Here is a 22323-nt window from a genome sequence, read left to right as displayed (position 1 = left end):
TGTATATGACACACATATATACATTTTTATTTATTTTTTCAGTTAAATCTCTTTACAATGTTCTTGATAACCTTGCACACCAGCCATTCTTAGTTACTCACTTCTGGATCTATTTATGGTTTGTGTGGATTCACTTCCACAGATCACTTCCTCACCAGATTAACAAAATCAACGTTGTTTTCCAATTATTCAATTCTCTTCAGGGGAGAATGCATTTAAAATCGGAACATATGAACAATAAATGTAGACTAGTACTCTGAAATATAAATATGGAGCACAAAACCAGTCATAAGTGTCATTTTTTTTAAATCGATATGTATAATTAATCCGAAACGGGTTAATGTGTGGTTTGTGAGATACAACTATTTGGAAATCTGGAATCTGAGGGAGCAAAACAATCTAAATATTGAGAAAATCATCTTTAAAGTTGATCAGATTAAGTTCATATTACTAATCAAAAATAATATTTTTATATTTTTGACCCATACAGTGTATTGTTGTCCATTTCTACAGATATACCCCAGAGACTGCTTTTGTGCTCCAGGGACACGTGTGGTTTAAAGAGATCAATGAAATCGGTACACAGGAGAGAGATATGAATGGCGTAATGTCACCAAAATGATTTTTTTTTATTCAAAGAAATGTTCATTTACAAAGAGTTATTAAAAACATAATTGAAAAGCAAAACCAGGAAAATGAAATAAAACCAATGTTTTGTTAAGAATCTACCGTTGAGCTGCAGCCTGCGAAGGACACGAGCTAAAAACCGCTTAAATCTACGTCTTACAATTCAGGAGAAAGCGTGTCCACCTGTTTTCTTCAAAAATGATTTCCAAGTCATTTCTCCACCGCTTCATTCATCACGTGACTTTACTTTTCTCAAAGCACAGGAACTGATACAGATGGATGCGAATAAATAGATGAGGTTGTGACTGGCTCTTCCACAGTCACGAGTGTAACAGAGATGTATGAGTGTATGAGCCTCGTTCGGGAGAAGACCTCACAGAGGAACGTGGCTGAACAGATACGACACGGACTCGCCGTTGTGCGTCCTGCGGATGGCCTCGGCCAGGATCATGGAAATATCGATGACCTGCGGAGATCAGTGAAGCACAGAGAAAACCTGCATGACACAAGCCCAAAACACAAGACACAGCCAGAACACCTCTTCGTTACAGGACTGTCTGTGTCACAGGGTACATCTGATTTACTTCTTATTGTGTTTTGGGCTAATTCTTGACGTGAACACAGACACCAAAGCAAAGGAGATTCTGCGCTAATTTGATCTAATATTTCATGCATTTGCAAATGTTATATAATGATCGACCGATATTTATATTTTTTAAATAACCGATAACAATTATTTGCATGTTTATGTGCCGATAACCGATTTTCTGAACCGATATTTATTAACACTTATAAAGTAAATAACTGACTGGCTGTTATGTTAAATAAAGTTTACTAACTACAGTAAATCACTGTTGTTGTCTCGTCTCCTCTCAGATGTACTGCAATGGCGATCCTGCACACAATTCTCAAAACCCCCACAAGATGACACCGATTATCGGTGAATCCGATATTACAAAACCGATATCAGATTATAATAAAATGCTTAAATATCAGGGAAAATATCGGTCGATCTCTAGTGTTATAGATTGATGTAGCAAATAAGCCCTGATAACAATTATTGACCTATAATCTATGTTTTGATGAAAGAAAGAGCACCGTGCTGATTCAGTATTTCCAGACACACCTGTATTTTGGGACAGTGCTTCATCTTCTCCTCCTGAGGGATGGTGTTGGTCACCACTACAGCCTCGAAGCAGGCGTTGTTGATGCGTGAAATGGCTGGACCGGAGAAGATGCCATGGGTGAGGATGGCATACACTTTAACCGCTCCTGCGGAGATTAACCTGAACACACACATGCAGTGTTACAGTTGGTGAAGCACTCAGTGTGTGTGTGTGTGTGTGTGTGTGTTATCAAGGTCATCAGCTCCTCACTTATCAACAGCGTGGCAGACGGTGCCGCAGGTGTCTGCCATATCATCCACTAATATGGCCACGCGGTCCTTCACGTCTCCCACCAGAACCATGCGGTCCACCTCGTTGGCCTTCTTCCTTTCTTTGTGAATGAGGGCGAAGTCAACATTGAGCCGGTCTGCAATGGAGGTGACCCTGTCGATGGAGAAACACAGGTCAGGGATCAGCCTCTACACACACACACAGACAGACACACACACACACAGACACACACACCTCTTGGCTCCTCCAGCGTCAGGAGACACGATGGTGCAGGTCTTCCACTCGGGGATGTTCTCCTTGATCCACTTCAGAACGGCAGGCTCTGCATATAAGTTGTCCACTGGAATGTCAAAGAATCCCTAAAAGAAGGAAAGCAAAATCACTGATCTGTAATTTTGACCTTTGATGCATTTCCAAGAATGGTTTTCCTGCAGCTGAAAGAGCAGAACGTGGCACCAGCACCACCACGGTCATGGGTTTGATTCCCAGCTGACTGATCAAACATATCCTCTCAGTGCAATGCAAGCTGCCTTGGATGAAGAGTGTCCAGCAAATGCATGCATGCAAATGTTAATGTAGGCATTTATGATTGCTGAATAATAATAATAATAATAATAATAATAATAATAATAATATGTATGCATGATATATCGGCAACCATATCGGTATTAGCTTAGAAATGTAGGGGTTTTTTTGTTATCTATGTTTTTTTTTTTTTTATATCAATGCATTTTGATTCTTTACACATGACTGGGTTGTAATTTGGATTTAGATTTATTGGCCAAAATATCCGTTATCGGCTTTCAAATATAAATAATTATCGGTTATCTGTATTCGCCAAAGTTTTTTATATCAGTGCATCCCTAATATGACTGCTTTATTTTCCATTATTCTCACTCTACACCGAAGTCAACAGAAACAACATGGGCATCATGTTTCTATTTCTTAAACACATTTGTGAGTGTGTGTTCGGTCACTAAATCCTCCTGAGTGCTATAAAGCCCACCTGTATCTGAGATGCATGCAGATCCATGGTTATGATGTGGTCAGCTCCAGACACCGACAGCATATTTGCCACCAATTTGGCAGAAATAGGTGCACGACTCTGCAGAAAACAAAGCAGAAGACCAAACACATTGAGTGAAAGAACAAAGATTTATTACAGTGACACACACAACCGACTTCCCATCAACAGCATTCTAACAATTCCTCATGTAACTTTCACTGGCAGGCAATGGCACAGATTTCATTGTATTATAGCCTTCGTCCCACCTTGTCCTTCTTGTCCTGCCGGGCGTAAGGGAAGCAGGGGATGACCGCTGTGACTCGGCAGGCCGATGCAATCTTGCAGGCATTTATCATAATCAGAAGCTCCATCAGGTTATCATTGATTTCTCCACAGCCGCTCTGGACTATGTACACATCCTCTCCACGCACACTCTCTCCGATCTCCACGCTGCAGAAGACAAACACAAACACAGTGCATCATGACGTCACACTGTAATACAATCATGTAATCTTGGAGTAAAGTGTAAATAAAACTCGAACTGAATATTGTAACCACTGAGTGGCATCTTTAGTCTGTACTTTTGCCATATGAAAGCGTTACTGAAACAAAACCACTGCATTTGCTTTTGTAAGAGACCGACAGTAAGCCATGACATAAAAAAAACTCTTTCTTCAGGGATCACACCGCCAACCGATAGTGAATGATTCGGGGTCACTGCACTCTTTAATGTATGCCCATTCCTACATTAGTGCTTAAATTACATTAAATGGCAATATTAGACAAAAATGAAGGTTCACACTAAAGCAAATAGACATCGCATCGCCTGGCGTGCGGACGCACAGATTTCTGGGAGTTGTAGTTTACACAAACGCACGTGGAGCGCTGGTAGGCGCCATCTGAACTACAACTCCTAGCGGCCCTCGAGAAAAAGGCGCTTCGACAAGTTAAAGCAGCCACATAAAAAAAAAAAAAAAAACGTTGAGGCAATTTCCAGAAACTCACCACGTCTCTTGATTGCTGAACTTTTTCGTCACCACTTTTCCTAACTCAAGTCCGAGACGGTCCGCGATCTTCTGAGACAGATCCTGGTGGGAGCTGCCGCTGAAAATCTTGATATTAGGCATGTTTCCGCGAAGATCAGAGAGAGTGCACGAGGAAGTGGGATGTGTGCGCGAGAGCCGGAACCGGAGAATGGTGAATCGTTCAGAGATCTGATATCCGATGATGATATTACCGGTAAAGTGTGAGCCGCCACTACCTTTCCGCCATAGTGATTCTGAACGTGACGCGTGTGACGTCACACACCCGCGCCAAGCTGCGGACTGACGTCACTTCTTCCTCTGCGATTGATTGGTGGTTAACAAACTCTCTCTCTCTCTCTCTCTCTCTCTCTCTCTCTATCTATCTACCTAAAGACTAATGTCATTGGTGTCTGAAGATATTTTGATATTTTGTTGTAGCACATAAGCTGCACACAACAAACCCCAGATCTTCTTATGATGTACTAGATTACCTCATACTGCTTACAAATTAGTTTTTATAACATCATCTCTCAGATTATTGGATTACTTTTGACCTAACTGATGAGAAAACATAATTAAAAAAAAAAATGTTCTTATCAACATCATGAAGTGTATTAAACATTAGATTTCACAAGGTTTCCTATCTGGGGTTCATGAATAACCTGCAGAGGGTTGATACAAAAAAATGATAATTAATCATAAATTTCATAAATTTAACATATTTAATTAATTAACTCATTTTAAAATACAAACAGTCAAAATAAAGCACTTAAACAGTAAAAGTAGAAATACTTGTTTTTACCCACATCCCAGAACTGTAATCATGTAATTATGGTTTAATTATTGAGATATTACTTAAAATTGTCAAAGCTCAGGTGAAATTCAATCAGATATGTTGAATGTTTCAATGAAAATGTGTTTTTGTCAGTAGTTGATTAGATATGCAAGGTTGCGGAACTCCAATTCTTTTTTTTTTTTTTTTTGATTTGACGTGTAATCCTTATCATTCATTGTTCATTGTGTGCATACGTTTATAGGCTTACATATACAGTATATGACATAAAAAATTAAATGAATCGTTTCTATGTAATTCAAGTCTGTCTCTCTCTCTCTCTGTGTGTGTGTGTGTGTGTGTGTGTGTGTTTGTGTGAGTGTGTGCACACAGTTCCATAATGTACTATATATAAGCAGTAGAAGTTTTAAGGTAATTTAAGAAAGAAAAAAAGTAGAAATAGGGTGAAACAATACATTTTCTATTATTGTGTGAATAATATATGTTAATCATGTAACCAATGAAACAGTAACTGTAATCTGATTATGAGCATTTGAAAATGTAATCAGATCCAATTACAAGCACTTATTTTTGGGCTTTGATCACATACTCCAGATGATGTGTAATACTTACTACCAACCCAACACTGTTTATCACAAACAAATGTTTTTAAAAATATGCACAACTGCTTCAACATGTCTAATTTTCATCGTAGGGAAAAACTCTTGAGTGCAATGTCAACTCAGCATTTCTGATGAAATGGGAAATAAATCTCAAATGTCCTTGTACTGTAACTTGCTTTCATTCAGTGGAACAAAAGAGTCTTCAAGGTTAGATTCAAGCTTCAATGGCTTTTACCAAGAACCCTTTCCAGTATAGAGACTGAACAAAAAATGGAAAAATGCTGACGCTGAACTCTGAAGAGTGCAATGGATTAAAGCCAGAGTTCCTAACTTCTGCACGGAGAAGCAACGCTTCATCTTCTTCAGTTTGATTGCATTTCGTGTTTGCATTGTTAAATTAATTTAATACAAAAAAAATATCCAGTTACCAGTGAAGAGTCATAATTCTATGCATCCATCTGATTCATTTCGAAGTATTAGTTACCAAAGAAACATCTGGTCAGAGCTTCTTATCCACTAGATGTCAGTGTGACATTCAATTTAATTCCGTCGTGTGTGTTTTATTGATACCTTCTAGATTTAACAATCTGAATGTTGTTTAGATCATTAATGATAGAAACGTTAAATAATGTGAACAAACACCCCCAAACTGAGTCATATTTGTGACAGCAATAATAATATTAATAACAATGAATAAACAATGCGATTGACAATTTAAAAAAAAAACTGTTTTAGTAATAAAAATAATAAGAAGGCCTACATATGTAGTTATCCTTCATGCATAAATCACCCAGTTAATAAAGTTTTATGAAATCCCTCAAAATGTGTTATTATGTATTATGATTCGTTTGAGAGACAATAAAGTGTAAGACTTTTTGGTTATTAATCAACTGTTTTCATCATATTTGCGGATGACGCCAAGACAGCGGGGGGGGGGGGGGGGGGGGGGGGCGGAGTCAGCACTGGTGACGTCGCGGTGTAGGGGCGTGGCCGGCTCGAGGGAATATTATGGTCCGGTCGCGGTGCGCGCAGCGAGAGAACGCGCAAGAGGCTCAGCTTCACGACGCTTTGTTATTTACATCTGTCTCTTCAGAGGACATTTTACTGACGTTTTCTCAACAGGCGGCTCTTTAGATGCATTTCCCTCCGTGCTTGTTCTGTGTGCTTCATAATAGCTGTCTGTGAATCAGACCTTGTCTGCATGTTTAAGAGCTTCGAGTATGGACATGGACAAATGAAAGGGACATCATCTGATAACTCCACGCAGCGTTTGACATCGGTGAGCGTTTCTGAGCCGCGTGCGCAAACACACGTGATTTAAAACCCTTTGCTGACGGATTATTATTATGCATAAATTGTGTTTTGACTGTGATGTTGAAATGGAGACGTGTTGTGAGTTCATTGGAATATATCTGACATTACATTATTGATATCTAAACAACACTTACATTAGCGTACAAAGTGTGAGTTTTTTTCCTACTTTTTAAAGTTTCGGTTCTTTCATCAAGTATTTGTCTTGTATCTGAAACATGGCTTTAAATGCCAATGCTGTTAGCCTTCCAGTCGAAGACGTGTCCTTCCCTGAAATCATTGAGCTGAACGTGGGGGGTCAGGTGTACATCACGCGCGTCTCGACTCTGACCAGCGTGCCGGACTCGCTCCTGTGGGAGATGTTCAGTCAGAAGAGCACCAGCAGCCTGGCACGCGACACCAAAGGTCGTTTCTTCGTGGACCGAGACGGATTCCTGTTCCGGTATATTCTGGACTACATGCGAGACGGTCAGCTGGTGCTCCCGGAGCACTTCCCCGAGCGAGGCCGTCTGCAGCGAGAGGCCGAGTTCTTCCACCTCCCCGAGCTGGTGAAGCTGCTGGCCCCCAAGCTCACCAAACAGAGCTCTCTAGGGGACGAGGGCTGTCAGAGCGACCCCGAGGACCCCTCGCCCGGGGCCGACGTCGCCCGCAGCCTCGGGGCCGCTCCCTGCTCCAGCGACGGGAAGTGCTCCGGCTTCATCACCATCGGCTACCGGGGCTCCTACACGCTCGGCCGGGACAGCCAAACAGACGCCAAGTTCAGACGCGTGGCTCGGATCATGGTGTGTGGGAAGACCTCTCTCGCTAAGGAGGTTTTCGGGGAAACGCTGAACGAGAGCCGCGACCCCGATCGCCCTCCAGAGCGCTACACGGCGCGCTATTACCTAAAGTTTACTTTCCTGGAGCAGGCTTTCGACCGGTTGGCGGACGCCGGCTTCCACATGGTGGCCTGTAACTCCACAGGGACCTGCGCCTTCGCTCACGAGCAGACTGACGACAAGATCTGGGCCAACTACACCGAATACGTATTCTACCGTGAGTGATCTTAACCCCTGCCTCCCGAGCCAGAGATCATGTAGACGCTTCTAGATCACGTCCTTCCCTCATCAGAGCCCTTCATGCCTCGCTCCAGACCTTCCCTCCCTTCAGACGAGCCCTGATCTCCCCCTTCTCTCAGCTCCTGAGTGATTGTGGACGTGTGTTGTCCAGCTAGAAGCTGGAGACGAACTGCTAAACTAGGCTTGAGCCATTCGAAAGGGCTTCTCTTCTGTCACTCAGATTGGACATATTAGAAAGATTGTGAGCTGGGGTGCGTGTCCCAAAACCATAGATGCTAACCTGTTGGCAATGGGAAATTGTATTGCAACCAACAAAGTTGCTAACTTAGCTAGCTACTATGCTTTTGGGAGATGCACCCCTGGTCGTGTTTATGGTGTGTAACACTTTGAGGCTTTCAAAGGTTATAAACTATACAGATCACCACACAACAGTCACTGTGAGAGCAGAAGATGAAATAATGCAGAATATTTCCACTGGAAAAGCTGTTTTACATTGAATCCTTAGCATTAGACGTCTAATGAATAGTGTCAAGGCAGGATTTGGATTAATTAGCCACAGAACGGTGTAAGACTTGAAAGTATGCTGTTTTATTATTATTAAGCGTTCAGTGTTTTTCCCACGTGTGTGTGTGAGAATACACAAGTTTTATTTGCACGTCCACATGCATCTCGTTGTTTATTATGAATCCGATATTTCAGTTGCTTACCATTAGTGTAGATTGTATTGATGTTTTTTGAGTTGTTTAATTTTTTCTCATTTAATTATACATTTAAATGATATTTAAAGTGATTATTTAAATGCATTCAGTGATGTTTAAGCAAGTTATGGAACACCATATGTTTTTGATTATTAGTTATTTTGTGATTAAGTCGATATTTCCTTCTGAATTAAATGTAATGCCTTTGTTTTTTCCACACCGAGTTAGTGATTTTAGAGCAGGTGTATCCTACAAACGCATCTGTATGAACTGAAACACAGGCAGAATAGAGTATCTCCCAATAGAGTTTAGTTATGAGATGTGATGTGGGATAATGCATATCAGCCAGTGATTTATTTGATGTCAATCAGAAATTAACTTAATCCCTTAAGAAATTAAAAATCTTAATTTCCCGATAGTCTTTTAAAGGTTACTTGCGGGCGTTGTTTAACGTGAAATGCTAGCCTCAAAGTGTCTTTATGAAAGCATGAATAAAAACATAATTATCCAACATGTATTCTGTCCTAAATATAAAACGAATGGTTGTACTCCATTTGCATATTATCCAAACAGACCCAAATGTCATACGAACACATTTCCTGTAAAATCAATGATTAAATGAAGGCAACAGATAATGCTGTTAATGCAGTAAGCAGTGCCTCATTCATCACAGAAATCTCTCTACTGAAGACCAGTTTAAAGATTAAGAGTAATAAAAGTCAGAAACAGCTTAAGGTTTAATAAAATAGATCTATGTTTGTTCTGTTTCTAGCTGCATTTATTTGTTATACTGATATTTGGTAGATCTGCGTTGCTCAGAGAAAGTTAAAGAGAAAATGGGATCAGATTATTAAAACTGTCACATGTTGTCTCTTCTCCCCTGAATCCTCTGTTTTCACGCTGCTTCCCGATCTCTCTCTTTCATTTCGCTCCACGAAGACTTCAAAGCGTGAACATAGGCAAGACCAGAATGAAAACCAGGACAAACCTGTAACCAGCTCAGTCGAAGCAGATTACCCAACAGCCTTTGTGTCGCCGTGTCTAATCTGTTTAATTAAGATTGTGCTGGCACACTGAGCAGCTCCTGTGAGGAACCAGGGAAAAACATTGAAATATCTATTCAGCTCAGCAAATAACAACATCAGTCACGATGTTTCTTCTTTTTATTGACTTTAGCTAGTGTCTATTGGGGTCAGTGTGAATGAAACATGCACATGTGAGTGTTTCAGCGCTCCATAATGTTCGGCGAGTATTGAATTCACCAAGTACAACATGTTCCTGGATCAACATTTCAATCAGCCAATCAGAATTGAGATATAACTTTATGGAAATATCTGTTTTAGGCTTAAAAACAGGGTTAGGTGCTTCTACAGCCTTGTTATTCAGCTATCATTTCCCACTAATTTTAGTAATAAATTATAGGTAGTCTATTTTTTTGGACAAAAATGTTCAACCAGGATTGATCCAAGTCTTACTTGGCAAAATCACGGCGACCCGTAATGTTCCCATCCAAAATTGGTTGCAAATGCCATTTCATGTTGACTTGTATCTCTAAAGCGCATCTAAGCTCTGTGTTATAGCTAAATGTTGCTGTGATTTGTGACCGTGTACGTGTCGATCCTTCACCCTGGCCTGCAGTATAATTGTTGCATCGTGTGCCAATGTTATTTATAGGGTCCAGGCTCAGTGTTAAGCAGCACTGCAGTCTGTGAACTCCAGGGAGTCAAACTCAGGCTCATCACAGGCTCTCATATATCCCCCCAGTAAACATAATACGATTTTTCAGTGAGCGGTTCTTGGATTTTTCCAGTTGATTCACTGAAATCATTTATACCTTTGATTGAAGGCACACAGCTCTTGATGTGTGGACGTGGTGATGGTGTCTCTATTGATCAGCTTTGCTAATTTAAAGAGGCAGCGAGGGGCTTAAAACATGTCTGCTGAGAACGAGAGGCAGACGAGACCTCTCTTGCCCCTGAACTGCTTTTTATTTCATGGTATTATTTCTGGTTTAAATGAAGTTCAGTTTATAAAAAATAAAAATGTGCTTCTCTAGAGAAAAAAGTACCAGAAATGCTGCATTCAGTTTGTATTAATTCATTATGGACACTTCTTTCAAAATTATTTTGAGCTTCTGTTCCAAATATCCTGAAGGAATGCAAAGATTGCTATTACAGCATCTGTCATAACTTGCAACCAACAATCCATTGGGAACCTAATGGATTCAAATAAGAATCTAATAACATCATACTCAAACTGAGATGTTCTTTCTTTTCTCAGTGCAACTGAATCGTTTTTGGTTTGTAGCTGATGCTAAGAAGATTCTTATTTGATGTCATTACAAACTTTTGACTTCACAATATGATAAAAATTGCATTGGCATTCCTGTTCGTTCCCGTCTCTGTTACTGCGTGTCAAAAAAATCTCTTTTGTTATCCATTTATTTCATAGTATATTTGGTGTGAAAGGGTTTTTCCAAACTAGGAACAAGGAAGTCCTGGGTTACACTTCATGTGGAGTCTCACAAAGCAATCCTAACAATTTATAGTTTGCATTTTGCAATATTTGCATGTTCCCAGTCATTATTATTATTATATTATAACAAACTCTATAATATCATAATATGATGCATTCCTCCTGTTGCTTGTGTCTAAATAAATTGCTTTTAAAGCACCTCACATTCTTTGGATCTCTTGCATCCATTGATCTATGCAAAGTATTTGACATATACTTAAATAATACAGTGAGGCTGGTGTCTTTGCCTGCTGAGACACAGTCGTACAATTTAGCAGATAGTACATACTCCGAATGATGAAGCAAAAATACCACAGTTTACAGCCAAATAGCATACAATGAAAGAAGAGCTGTGGAGGCAGAAGGACGTAGGTGGATTTGAACTCTGCTTCAGACTGAAGCATTAAAAAGAAAAGAAAAAACAAACACTAAAGTAGCTGAAAATAGCATTTTAAACAATTTTAGGTGAAACATGCACAAGACTGAAACGTCTTGATTATATACTCAACCTAGGGTCACGGAGTAGAGAATGAGACATATGGCAGAGCTATAAAGTGGCTTGTTTCATCCTACGGGAACCGTTCCCTTTCTTTGGTTCACTCAACACTACTGATGCTATATGATATGCACTGACACCTGATTAGACAGATGAAACCTGGGAACCAGTAGTTCATGCCCAGATTATAAAATCAGACAAAAATGTTTGAAGAAGCCTGCCTGCCTCCACACACATTTCCTCCAAAGGATGCATCCTTAGATAAAGCCTGTGAAGAAGCAACACTTCTGGTAGAGTGAGCTAATTAACAAACATGTTTCATAAGCAAGAGAAACTGCATCCTTTACTCAATGCACCCCTGTGGCGGCCATCAAAACAACAAACTAACAGCTGATCATATGCTACGGGCTTGTTCAGACAACATAAATTCATAATATCCTTACTGGAAAAAACTAAGTATTAAGGAGAAACTCCACAACCTGAGAGCAAAATCCACATAGGATGGGCACAAAAAGACCTGTAAATCATCAACCCTCTTAAGGGATGTGAAGGCCATAAACATGACCATCTTGTAAATCAGAAATAAATCCAAGTCTGACTCGAGTCTAGTTGGATTGGAGAAACTTCTGTGGTTATAGATAAAGCCCAAGAGGGAACAATATCTTAAGATATTGTATATCTCAAGAGCAGCTGGGGACCAGATCTATTTAAAATTATTTTTTAAAGACTGAACCAACAGTTTCCACATTTCTGGCTGGGGACACCACTAAATGCCCCGATCCTGGGAAAGCTTTGCATGGGATCTCCCAGTGACTCTTGAGGAGAGACACAAGATCCCAGAACCAAACCCTGTTACAATGGAAACAACCCCATTTCTTGGCACTTCATTGGGAGGAGTCTGTCACTGTGAGTCAAGTACAACAGAGACCAGTGCATATTGGAGAAAGCCTGTCATTTAAGGCAAATGGGGCTGGCCAAGAAGCTTTGGTCAGCTGTGCTTCTATCTGAGCTGCATGGTTCCTCTCAGTCCACCTTCAGTTTACTCTTGGCATGTAAGCCAAAGGAGAAGTGCTTTCTGAAGAAAAATAAAACTCGAGTCAACATGTGTAGTTGAAACATGATATCCCATAATAACCCAAGGCTCCTCTGAAGTATGGGCAGATAAACCATCTTCCCAAAGAACAGAAATCTGAGTAGTGACGGTGTGGGAAGGTCCTTCTGTGGAGCTGGCGAGGCAGTACCTTGGTGGGCGGGGCTTGCATCATCGGCCAATGAACTGGTGTTCTCTGAGTTGAGTGAACCTATTAAAGAGGCTGAAGTGAGGACAGCATCACCGCTGAGCCAACTAGAAGCAAATGTGCTGGGAATCACCTCCACCATCTGGAGCCTTGAGTGTTTAATCCCCCCTTTAACAGTCAATAATCTCTAAAAGACTCTATCCTCAGCAACCTGACCCAAAGAGATTTACAAGGATGGGCGCATACCTCTGACTGAGATGCGGTGTGACTTGAGGAGACGTGCACTTTGGGATTGGGACTGGCGTGTGTGTAATGCGTTCAGAATCCGTCATGGTACAGGCAGCTGTCACTGCAGATAAACAAGAGACTCTGGGAGAAAGTTCAAAGAGAGTCTAAAGACAAATATTGACACAGTGGGATTAATTACAGCTCGCGTCTGCATTGTTCAGAAACACTCGAAGGAATGGAGATGAGAATCGCACGGATGGAGAAGTACAGTGATATGTTTAACCAATAAATCATCTGTAGTGACGTGTAGAGGGATGGGATTGGAAAGGACCCCGAGGCTCAATCTTGGGTCACCCAGAGGTCAAGCATGCCATGTGTCGAAGCGCTGCCCAAGAGGCTATTAGCTTTGACAAGAGCTGTTCATTTTGTGATTGTGATTTTTTTGCTTTTAAATTACTATATGTTCTGGTTTCTTCCATCTTGTTACTTCCATGCTGCTTTGTAGTTTACATGTCCAATCATGAGGTGTCAACATGGTGTACCCATGAGGACATGACCCTCTCAATGTATTATCTTAATTATCTAAAAATATCTATTTGAAGTGATGACATCTTGCAACCTTGAAACCCCAAGATTGCAATTTTTTGGCTTTCTTTCACTTTTTGGTTGCACCAAAAATACATCATGAATATCTAGGGGTTATGAAATGTTAATTTAGGATAGATCAACTCTATTTACGTAAGGTGAACAAATATTGAGATTAGTCCATTTGAGATCCACAGCCATTAAAGTGGCCTCTGGAGGAGATGTGACTACATCATAAAGCCATTATGAGCCGTAACCATAGAGACGCTATGCTTTTATCTCTTTGAGAAGCATCTCACAGCCCACTCAAGGCCAGATCACAGGCTCTGCGCCAGCACTGACAGTCACTTACCGTTTGCCCTTCTGTCATATACGAGATCACTAGCATACAACCAACTTGAACAGGCGGTCTGTAATCATTTGTAAAATTCAATAAAAAATATTGATATTTTAATGCATGTCTGTTTAAAATGTTCTACTGACTCTGTTTATAGATACAGAAAATAATGTTGGCTCATTCCACAATTTGTAAAAAATATTTATAAATAAATAATGCAGTAATGCAGTTCAATCTTAGACATTTCCATTTATACTCTGTGAGAGTCGTGCAAAATTGCAAAATATAATGCATTTTAAGGCAAATTATACAACATCCCTTCAGGGTGACTATATTCACTGTAAGGCACAGCATCGACATCATTATTGCTTTTATAAAATGTTAAAACATTATAAAAATTTGTAAATGTTTTAACATTTTCATAAAAGCATGTTCACTGCATTCATACTGCCTCCTGTGGAAATAAAAAGATATTGGAGATATTTATTTTGCATAAAAAAACAAGTTTTTATTTATATTAATCTATGAAGAACTATAATACACAATTAAAATTGGAGTTTGATGATTTTCAACAAGATCTTTCTTTCCTGAAAATGCCCTCTGTGTAGAAAGTTAAACCATTACAGGAGAAGAGTCCAAGCTACTCCTTATTCCTATTTAAAGTAATTAATTTAAGTCATTTTAAACTGTGTGTACAGAAATGTCTGTGGGTGGATTTTTCTGTAAATGGTGCGTTTTGAGACAACTGAAGGGTAAATGATTCTGTGTTAACTCTGTCTAGAAATGAACCTTTCTTTGAATGTTAAATAACATCTTGAACTGAGCTGTTGTTTGATGAACATGATTGTGATTGATGATTTTTCACATTCATGGCTGCGCGCGCACACACACACACACACACACACTTGTTCTCATAACACATTGAAGCTGATTATGGTGCTGTAAAAATGTGCAACTGACAACAGATGGACTGCATGTGAATGAACTGAGGAAGAGATGTCTAAACCCACTTATAGATCCTTCTGTACAGAGTTCCCTTTCCTGCTGATGATTGGCTGATGCAACTGTGTGTCAGCTTTTGCGTAACAATGGTAATTTTTGGATCTAATCATTATTTGGTCATGCTAGGTGCAATAATGCCAGCTTCAGTGTAACAGTAGCAAACTTTGAGTACACAGCTAGTTTACCTCTATAATTGAAGTTTGTACTGTGCAAACACAGCCACAATGAACCCCCCCTCCCCAAATGTGTCTGTCATGTGACTGAAAAATTGTATGTTTAAGAACATGTCTTTACATTGAGTGAAGAAACGTTCACTATGTTTATTCCTCCATTAAGGAGATTCAGAGAAAGTCATGAGAGCTGCTTGCAGATTTTCTCTCCCACACTTTGAAATCTCACAAAAACACACCATCCCACGTTATATGGACACTATGTTTTGCACACACACACACACACACACACTGGACAGCGGACAGATAGCACTGGAATGTGCAGGTTCTTGTTCTCAGTTATGTAAGCAGGTTTCGGAGCCGATGAGCCCGTGGCTGAAAGAGGGAGATATTGTGTGTGATTTGAAGCAGATGAAATGATGCCAGAGCTCGAACACAAGTGAAAGCCAGGAGCATTTTCTCAACGCTGTACACAGCTGATCATTTTCTCACAGTTTGCAACACTGATATAAACAGACATCAGGGGACACAAAACAGATTTGGCCGCTTGTAATCCGGGAAGTCTTCCAGGCAAATCCCGTATCCTCACTCCCATATAAACACCACCCAGCATGGATGCATGAAATTCAGGATGGATTACATTAAGACACACAGTAATGCTATCAATCAGGATGTACCATACTATAGTGTGTGTGTGTGTGTGTGTGTGGGGGGGGGGGGGGTGTATATATATCTGAGATAACATGAAGAAACAGAACAAACTGAGACAGACTCAATCCAGAAGAACTGTGGAAATGTCTCCAAAATGCTTCAAGAAATTTGCAGAGCTTCTTGCAGGTTTCTTGAAGCATCTTGGAGTCATTGCCACAGTTCTTCTGGATTGAGTCTGTCTTATTCCAGACAGACTGAATGATGATCAGATCTCTGTGTGGAGCACTGGCTGCTGTCAGACTCCTTGTGCATACTAAAATATCACTGGATTATTACATTTAATGTCAAAAATGATGTTTGGAAATGTAAACTCATATTTCCTACTGACATACTACAGCAAAACTTAGAAATAACTGACTTAAAACCGTTTACTGTTGGTGAAAATACTAGGGGCCTAAGACTTTTGCACAGTGCTGTATGTTCAAATATATGAATATAAATATATTGTAAACTTTAGGTCCCGAGGAAACTGTACAGATTTTTTAAATAGCACAAAATAGAAGAAGCCAACAAAACAAAACAGTGTGTGATACACAAACAATACCAGACAAACTTATAAATACCAGATCACTTTTTTTTTAAATGTAATTAATTTTTCTCTGTGACACTATTTGTGCAATTTGATCATATGTACGGTAAGTGTGAACTCGTGAAATATATTTTGTTATATGAGAGTAAATGTGCAGTATAAAACTAAATATATTGTTAATTTAAAAAATATATTTCATTGAGCTTCACTGTTTACAACATATATTTATATTAACAACATATATTTATAACATTTAAAATATGAAAAAAACAACAACAACAAAAAACAATACTACACTGAGGCTAAGGTTTAGGTTTTGGGTTATTTGTTTCAGACTTGTGAAAACAATCATCATTGCCCTTCAAACTGAAATTGTGAATTGAAAATACGCCGATTGGAAATGTCAATTTTGCATAGATTTTGCACAATCTAGTCAATGCTCATGTTTACAGCAACGACACGTTTCAGGAGCGTAACATCATAACATAACAACATAACATGACATATCATAACATATGATAACATAACATAACAACAACATAACATATCATAACATAACATATCATAACATATGATAACATAACATAACAACAACATAACAACAACATAACATATCATTACATAACATAACATATATCATATCATAACATAACATAACAACATAACATAACAACATGACATATCATAACATATGATAACATAACATCAACATAACATATCATAACATAACATATATCATAACATAACAACATAACATATCATAACAACATAACATAACAACAACATAACATAACATATATCATATCATAACATATCATAACATAACATAACAACATAACATAACAACAACATATCATAACATAACATACATAACATAACATATGATAACATAACATACATAACATATCATAACAACAACAAAGCATAACAACAACATAATGTAACATAACAACATAACAACAACATATCATAACAACAACATAACATATCATAACATAACATAACATAACAACATAACATAACATACATAACATTACATAACATAACATAACATAACAACAACATATCATAACATATAACATACATAACATAACATACATAACATAGCATAGCATAACAACAACATAACATATCATAACATAACATAACAAAAACATAACATAACATAACAACAACATAACATAACATCAGCAAATCTGTAATGGAAACGCAGCTACTGTGAATGACATGAGCAGTGAAGAATTTGAATTGTATGTGTCGGTGGGGCACTTAACTTTAGGGAAATAAAAAAATACTGAAGCAAGTATCATTCATTTTAAAGGAAGTAGCACAAGCAACAAGTGAATACATGATATAAAATTAAATGATAAAAACAAAAGGTATAATATTATAATCAAGACAAAGAGTTTCATCACTTTGTGTTGGTGATGTTAATGTGATGAATGTCTGTGTGAAGTTGAGGAAAACTGTCTTCAAACATCCACTTAAACTCATCAAAACAACAGATGATTACAAGTAAATGATTCAGAAAAGTGATGTCAGTTCTGAGAAAAGCCCAGATGACATTTGCTTTCATATTTTATCTAATACAATAACCTCCAGACATTTTTGAGAGTGACTTTAGTGTCCAAATCCATTTTCAAAGCAAAGACATTGCTTTGAAAATACAAACAGAAATAGGGATGTGATTGGTTATTCTGTGTGAAGTCCCTGTGGCCTCCACAGGAAGAGTAGGACCTGTTTACCCTGTCCCAAACACCAGCCACAATAGATGTATTGGCTGGTTTATGTGGTTTGATACACTACAGTGAATTTGTCAGGGAAGGATTTGAGTAAAGTTTGCTTTAAGTCTGTGATGTGGTCTGCTTTTAACATGCTTTTTGGTAACACTTTATTTTGATAGTACACTTTATACATTGTGCTAACTATAAGTAACTTTGCACTTATACTTTGTTACTATAAGTAACAATCAAAAACTGTTGTTTTTGATTGTTATCATTTCAGGATTTAAAGCAAAAACAGAACTGCTACATATGACACCTGCACAAAACAAAAACGTCAGACGGACTGAATGAAACTGACAGCAGGTGGCGCTTATGGAACAGTAGTTATACAGCATTTTCTGCAGTTTGTGTGCCATTCTGGAATAGAGATCAAATTAAACTAAAAAAGTTTGTGTGTAGATTGCCTCTTCTTCTACTCTTTCCTAACATAAGCGGTTAGCAAGCGCTTAATTTTGGATCGATCGCCAATGACTGACTGTATGCATCGAATGACTGCATGAGCTGAATCATGACAACCATAATGTGACAGTTCAGGACAAATACATGTATCGTTACACCCCTACTGTCTAATCCTAACAAAACTCAAAAACAACCACCCAACCCCACCCAAACTCTAAATCTAATGCTCACTAACCTCTGTAGGACCAAAACCAAGCAAAACCCATACAAATAAACACATAAAACATCACCACACAGTTGGGCTACTGCGACAGAACCCAGATGAACTGAAAGAACTGGTGCCATTGACTCCAAACTGAAATCAGATGAAGGGGGTTGTGCACTTCTAGGGAGTGCACCTTAGTTTCTACCCCTATAGCCCTAACCCCAGCCTTAATCTAACGGTCAACTAATACTCTAATGAGAGTTAGTTGGTTTATAGTTGCAAAGGTACTTGCAGTCAACAGAATATCTAAAGTGAACTATCAATATTATTTGTAGCCTGCTTTCTGTACACTAAACGCTCTAGATTTGCATTATTTTCCTATTGCATGATTACAAATATTCCAATTATTTTAATATATTTTAAAGCTAATGATACACACTCATATTGGGATGATGAGTATTTATTATTATTTCTTAAACTTCTTTTAATTGGTTGAATTCTGTTTAATATAATTATGAATGAAAGTAATAAACTCAACTGCTCTGCAATAGAATATTTTGCAGCACACACTCTCCCAGCAATCTGTGGTGTCGCTAATATATTTTGCCTTTTTTTTTTCTAATGACAGGAGGCAAAGCACCCATGTCCCCCTGCTTCAGTGATCCAGATATCGACAGAGCAGCAGAGGAGACCATATACAACCCACATACTTCTAACGTCTGTAGCCAGGATGACACAAACATTGCCCTTGACCTGGACGATGAATCTCTTTCAGACCCCCTTCCGCCTCTCCCTCCACCCCTTTCACCCCTGGACAGCCCTGAACTGCCTTTGCCCCGCGAACCAAGCCCCCCTCCACTGCCCGCATGTAGTCCAGCACGACCCACCACTTTGCCTTTGAAGACACTGCCCCGACCCATGCCCAGCAACACCACCGCCTCCATCACCACCTCCATCATCACCAGGGAGAACGGTGGACCGCTGAGCAAAGACCCAGAAGAAGAGGAGAGGAAGCTGATGGAGGAAGAGCTAAAGAAATGCATTGATGATTTCAGGAAAATACGCATCCCAAAACTTTTCCCAGACCGCAAGAGACACTGGCAGAGTGATCTGCTCAAAAAATATAATGCATAATATGGATACACCACCCTGCTGAAAACACCAGCAAAACAAACACGATCTACACAGTGTTATGCATGCCATCTAAATACTACTTTGTGTCAGTATTTATTTGATTGTTCCTTAATCATTTTGAAAACAGTTTTTTGAATGTTATGTTATTTCCTGATTAAGTGTCATTTTCAGTAGAAACCTAATTGTTACCGTTAGTTATGTGAGGCAAACGAAATCACAAAGAAACTATTTTAGAGCTCACAACCTACCTGCCATGCTCCAGCCGTTAGTAATGATGTGAGAGCGAGTGAATCATTTTCATTAAATCAAGTAAAAACTCATGAATTGCTGCTTCATTAGCTTCACAAAAAGTCAACTAGCTGCAGTGGAAAGACAATGTTAGTCAAACCAGCTTTGTTTTGCTGGTCAGCATCACAAACAGGAATTAAAGGGGTCATTTGATGCTTTTTTAAAGATCATTATTTTGTGTATTTGGTGTAACAGGATATGTTTACATGCTTTAGTGTTCAAAAAACACATTATTTTTCAAATACTGCACATTAATGTAGGTCCTCTATGCCCCGCCTCTCTCAGACGTGTCGTTTTCTACAAAGTCCCTCCTTCTGACAAGTGCAGTCTGCTCTGATTGGCCAACTGACCCAGTGCATTGTGATTGGCTGAACACCTTGAGTGCTCATCTGAAATGTATAAAAAAATGAATGCAAACACTAATGTCCTTAGTTTTACCAGAGTGGTGTGACAGACACAGTGATGAAGCTCGTATGTGTTTGCAAAACACAAGCCACGTACGGTTAAAACTGCTGACTCCACTGTGATGTGCTCTCTCTCTCTCTCTCTCTCACACACACACACACACACACACACAAACGTGATGCACAAAACTCCGCATTTGAACATTCAATAGCAAATACTTAAACTAATAACAAAACATACTTACAGTGGCTGATTCAGAAGCACCAGATTGTTGTAGCAAAGTCAGAATTACCCCCTCTTCTAGGTTCACGAAACTGTCGTCCATAAAATGTGTTGCTGTTCTGTTGTAAGTAATCTTAAAGATTCCTAAACGCATCTACTCTCAGAAGACCAAATAAAGTGCTTTCTTTCTCCTAGATACACACACATATCTCCCTGACATGACTGCTTCAACACTTTCTGTGTTGCTGAAAGCACGCCTTCTTTCTTCACGTGAACATTTGGGCGGCATTACATAAATATTTCCACATAGTGACATAGACATGTGGGGCGTGTTAGCATGAGCTGTTTTAGGGGGGCGTGGCCGAGTCTTAATTTTGATAAAGAATATCTCTTTGGATTTGAGACTTTAGTCTTTGTGACTTCTTTATGCACCAAGAGCTTGTAACACTCCAAAGAGAAAGTAAAAATTTAGATTCCATCATATAAGCCCTTTAATATGGTGAAAATTGTTTTTGACAAAACAAAGCATTTGTTTGTGTTTTTGTTGAAGTCCAAACCAGTTTAGTTGCATGTAGACTATTTCAACAAATATTCCTTAAAACTCGTTTGTTCAAAAAGTATCAAAACAGTCTGAATGAAAATGTTTGTCTTTTAAGCCTGTGTTTGTTTTTTAAATGCACTGATTTATTTTTCAAGCATTTGATGTTTCGAGATTTTTTATAAACAGTTTTTTTCACAACATAATCTGAGTATGATATTGTGTGTAAACAGATTACAAAAGTAATTTATTGGTTAAATTAATAGTATAGGCTACAAATATATGAAACCAGATTCTTCCTGCTAATTTCTGTAAGAGCAAATAAAGCAATAATACCTGAAAGCCATGTGTAATTTTACAAGAAATGTTTTGTTGGAATCAAAGTATTTACACATTTAAAGGGAATCAAATAGGCATGTCTGCTGTTTAACACATTTCCATGATTTACATGTAATGTCATCAGAGAGCAATTTCCGGAATTTACTACCTTGGAAATCATCCATTGCACTTGGATGGTCATCCCCAGTGACATCATTGTTTAGCCAAGGTCACTCAGCCCCAAAGCAAAACTGGTCTGATACCAGACTAGAACTATCAGTTCAAACACTAAAGAAAAAATATTATTCCAGATCTTTAGTAATTGGTCTGTGTATCCAAGAGTACTAATTAACTTTGTGTTAGGATAGAAACTATGAATATAGTATTTTCAAGCAATTTAAATAGTGTTGCATGTGTCAGGACCTACTCATTATCATAATAATGCTTTAGATTTATTACTGTCACATGGAATTGATGTTAACAGTGTTGAAATTCTGCAGCTGAGTGAAGATATCTCAGATCATTATCTAGTCTCGTGTATACTCCATATAGCTAAAGCTGCAAATTTAACTCCTTGTTACACATATGGTAGAACCATTACTTCTAACACAAAAGACTGCATTGCAAATAATCTCAATTTCTCAGCATTTCCATAAACTCAGAAAACTTGGTGTAACAGAAGCTATGGACTCTCTCTTTTCTA

General features: G+C 38.7%; 3 protein-coding genes across 3 annotated transcripts; 2 read left to right on the top strand and 1 right to left on the bottom strand.

Annotated features, from left to right (window-relative positions):
* Positions 1 to 596: 596 nt before the first annotated feature.
* Positions 597 to 4361, bottom strand: LOC128026889 (ribose-phosphate pyrophosphokinase 1). The gene is made up of 7 exons (XM_052614155.1): positions 4036 to 4361; positions 3297 to 3480; positions 3031 to 3129; positions 2259 to 2383; positions 2004 to 2177; positions 1754 to 1913; positions 597 to 1093 (listed from the first exon to the last, which is right to left on the bottom strand). The coding sequence occupies exons 1-7, from the start codon at positions 4155 to 4157 to the stop codon at positions 1001 to 1003; spliced, it is 957 nt and encodes a 318-aa protein (XP_052470115.1). The 5' UTR covers positions 4158 to 4361; the 3' UTR covers positions 597 to 1000.
* A 2079-nt stretch (positions 4362 to 6440) lies between these two features.
* LOC128026898 (BTB/POZ domain-containing protein KCTD8-like) lies at positions 6441 to 21644 on the top strand. Its single transcript, XM_052614169.1, has 2 exons — positions 6441 to 6729; positions 19344 to 21644. Exon 2 carries the CDS (start codon positions 19358 to 19360, stop codon positions 19847 to 19849), a length of 492 nt encoding a protein of 163 aa, XP_052470129.1. The 5' UTR covers positions 6441 to 6729; positions 19344 to 19357; the 3' UTR covers positions 19850 to 21644.
* LOC128026892 (BTB/POZ domain-containing protein KCTD12) lies at positions 6726 to 9028 on the top strand. The gene has a single exon (XM_052614158.1). It carries the CDS (start codon positions 6980 to 6982, stop codon positions 7802 to 7804), a length of 825 nt encoding a protein of 274 aa, XP_052470118.1. The 5' UTR covers positions 6726 to 6979; the 3' UTR covers positions 7805 to 9028.
* Positions 21645 to 22323: the final 679 nt, after the last annotated feature.

The sequence above is a fragment of the Carassius gibelio genome, chromosome A14, assembly GCF_023724105.1.
Source record: "Carassius gibelio isolate Cgi1373 ecotype wild population from Czech Republic chromosome A14, carGib1.2-hapl.c, whole genome shotgun sequence".
In the NCBI taxonomy this organism is placed as follows: Eukaryota; Metazoa; Chordata; class Actinopteri; order Cypriniformes; family Cyprinidae; genus Carassius; species Carassius gibelio.
This window is presented reverse-complemented; position numbering and strand designations above follow the sequence as displayed.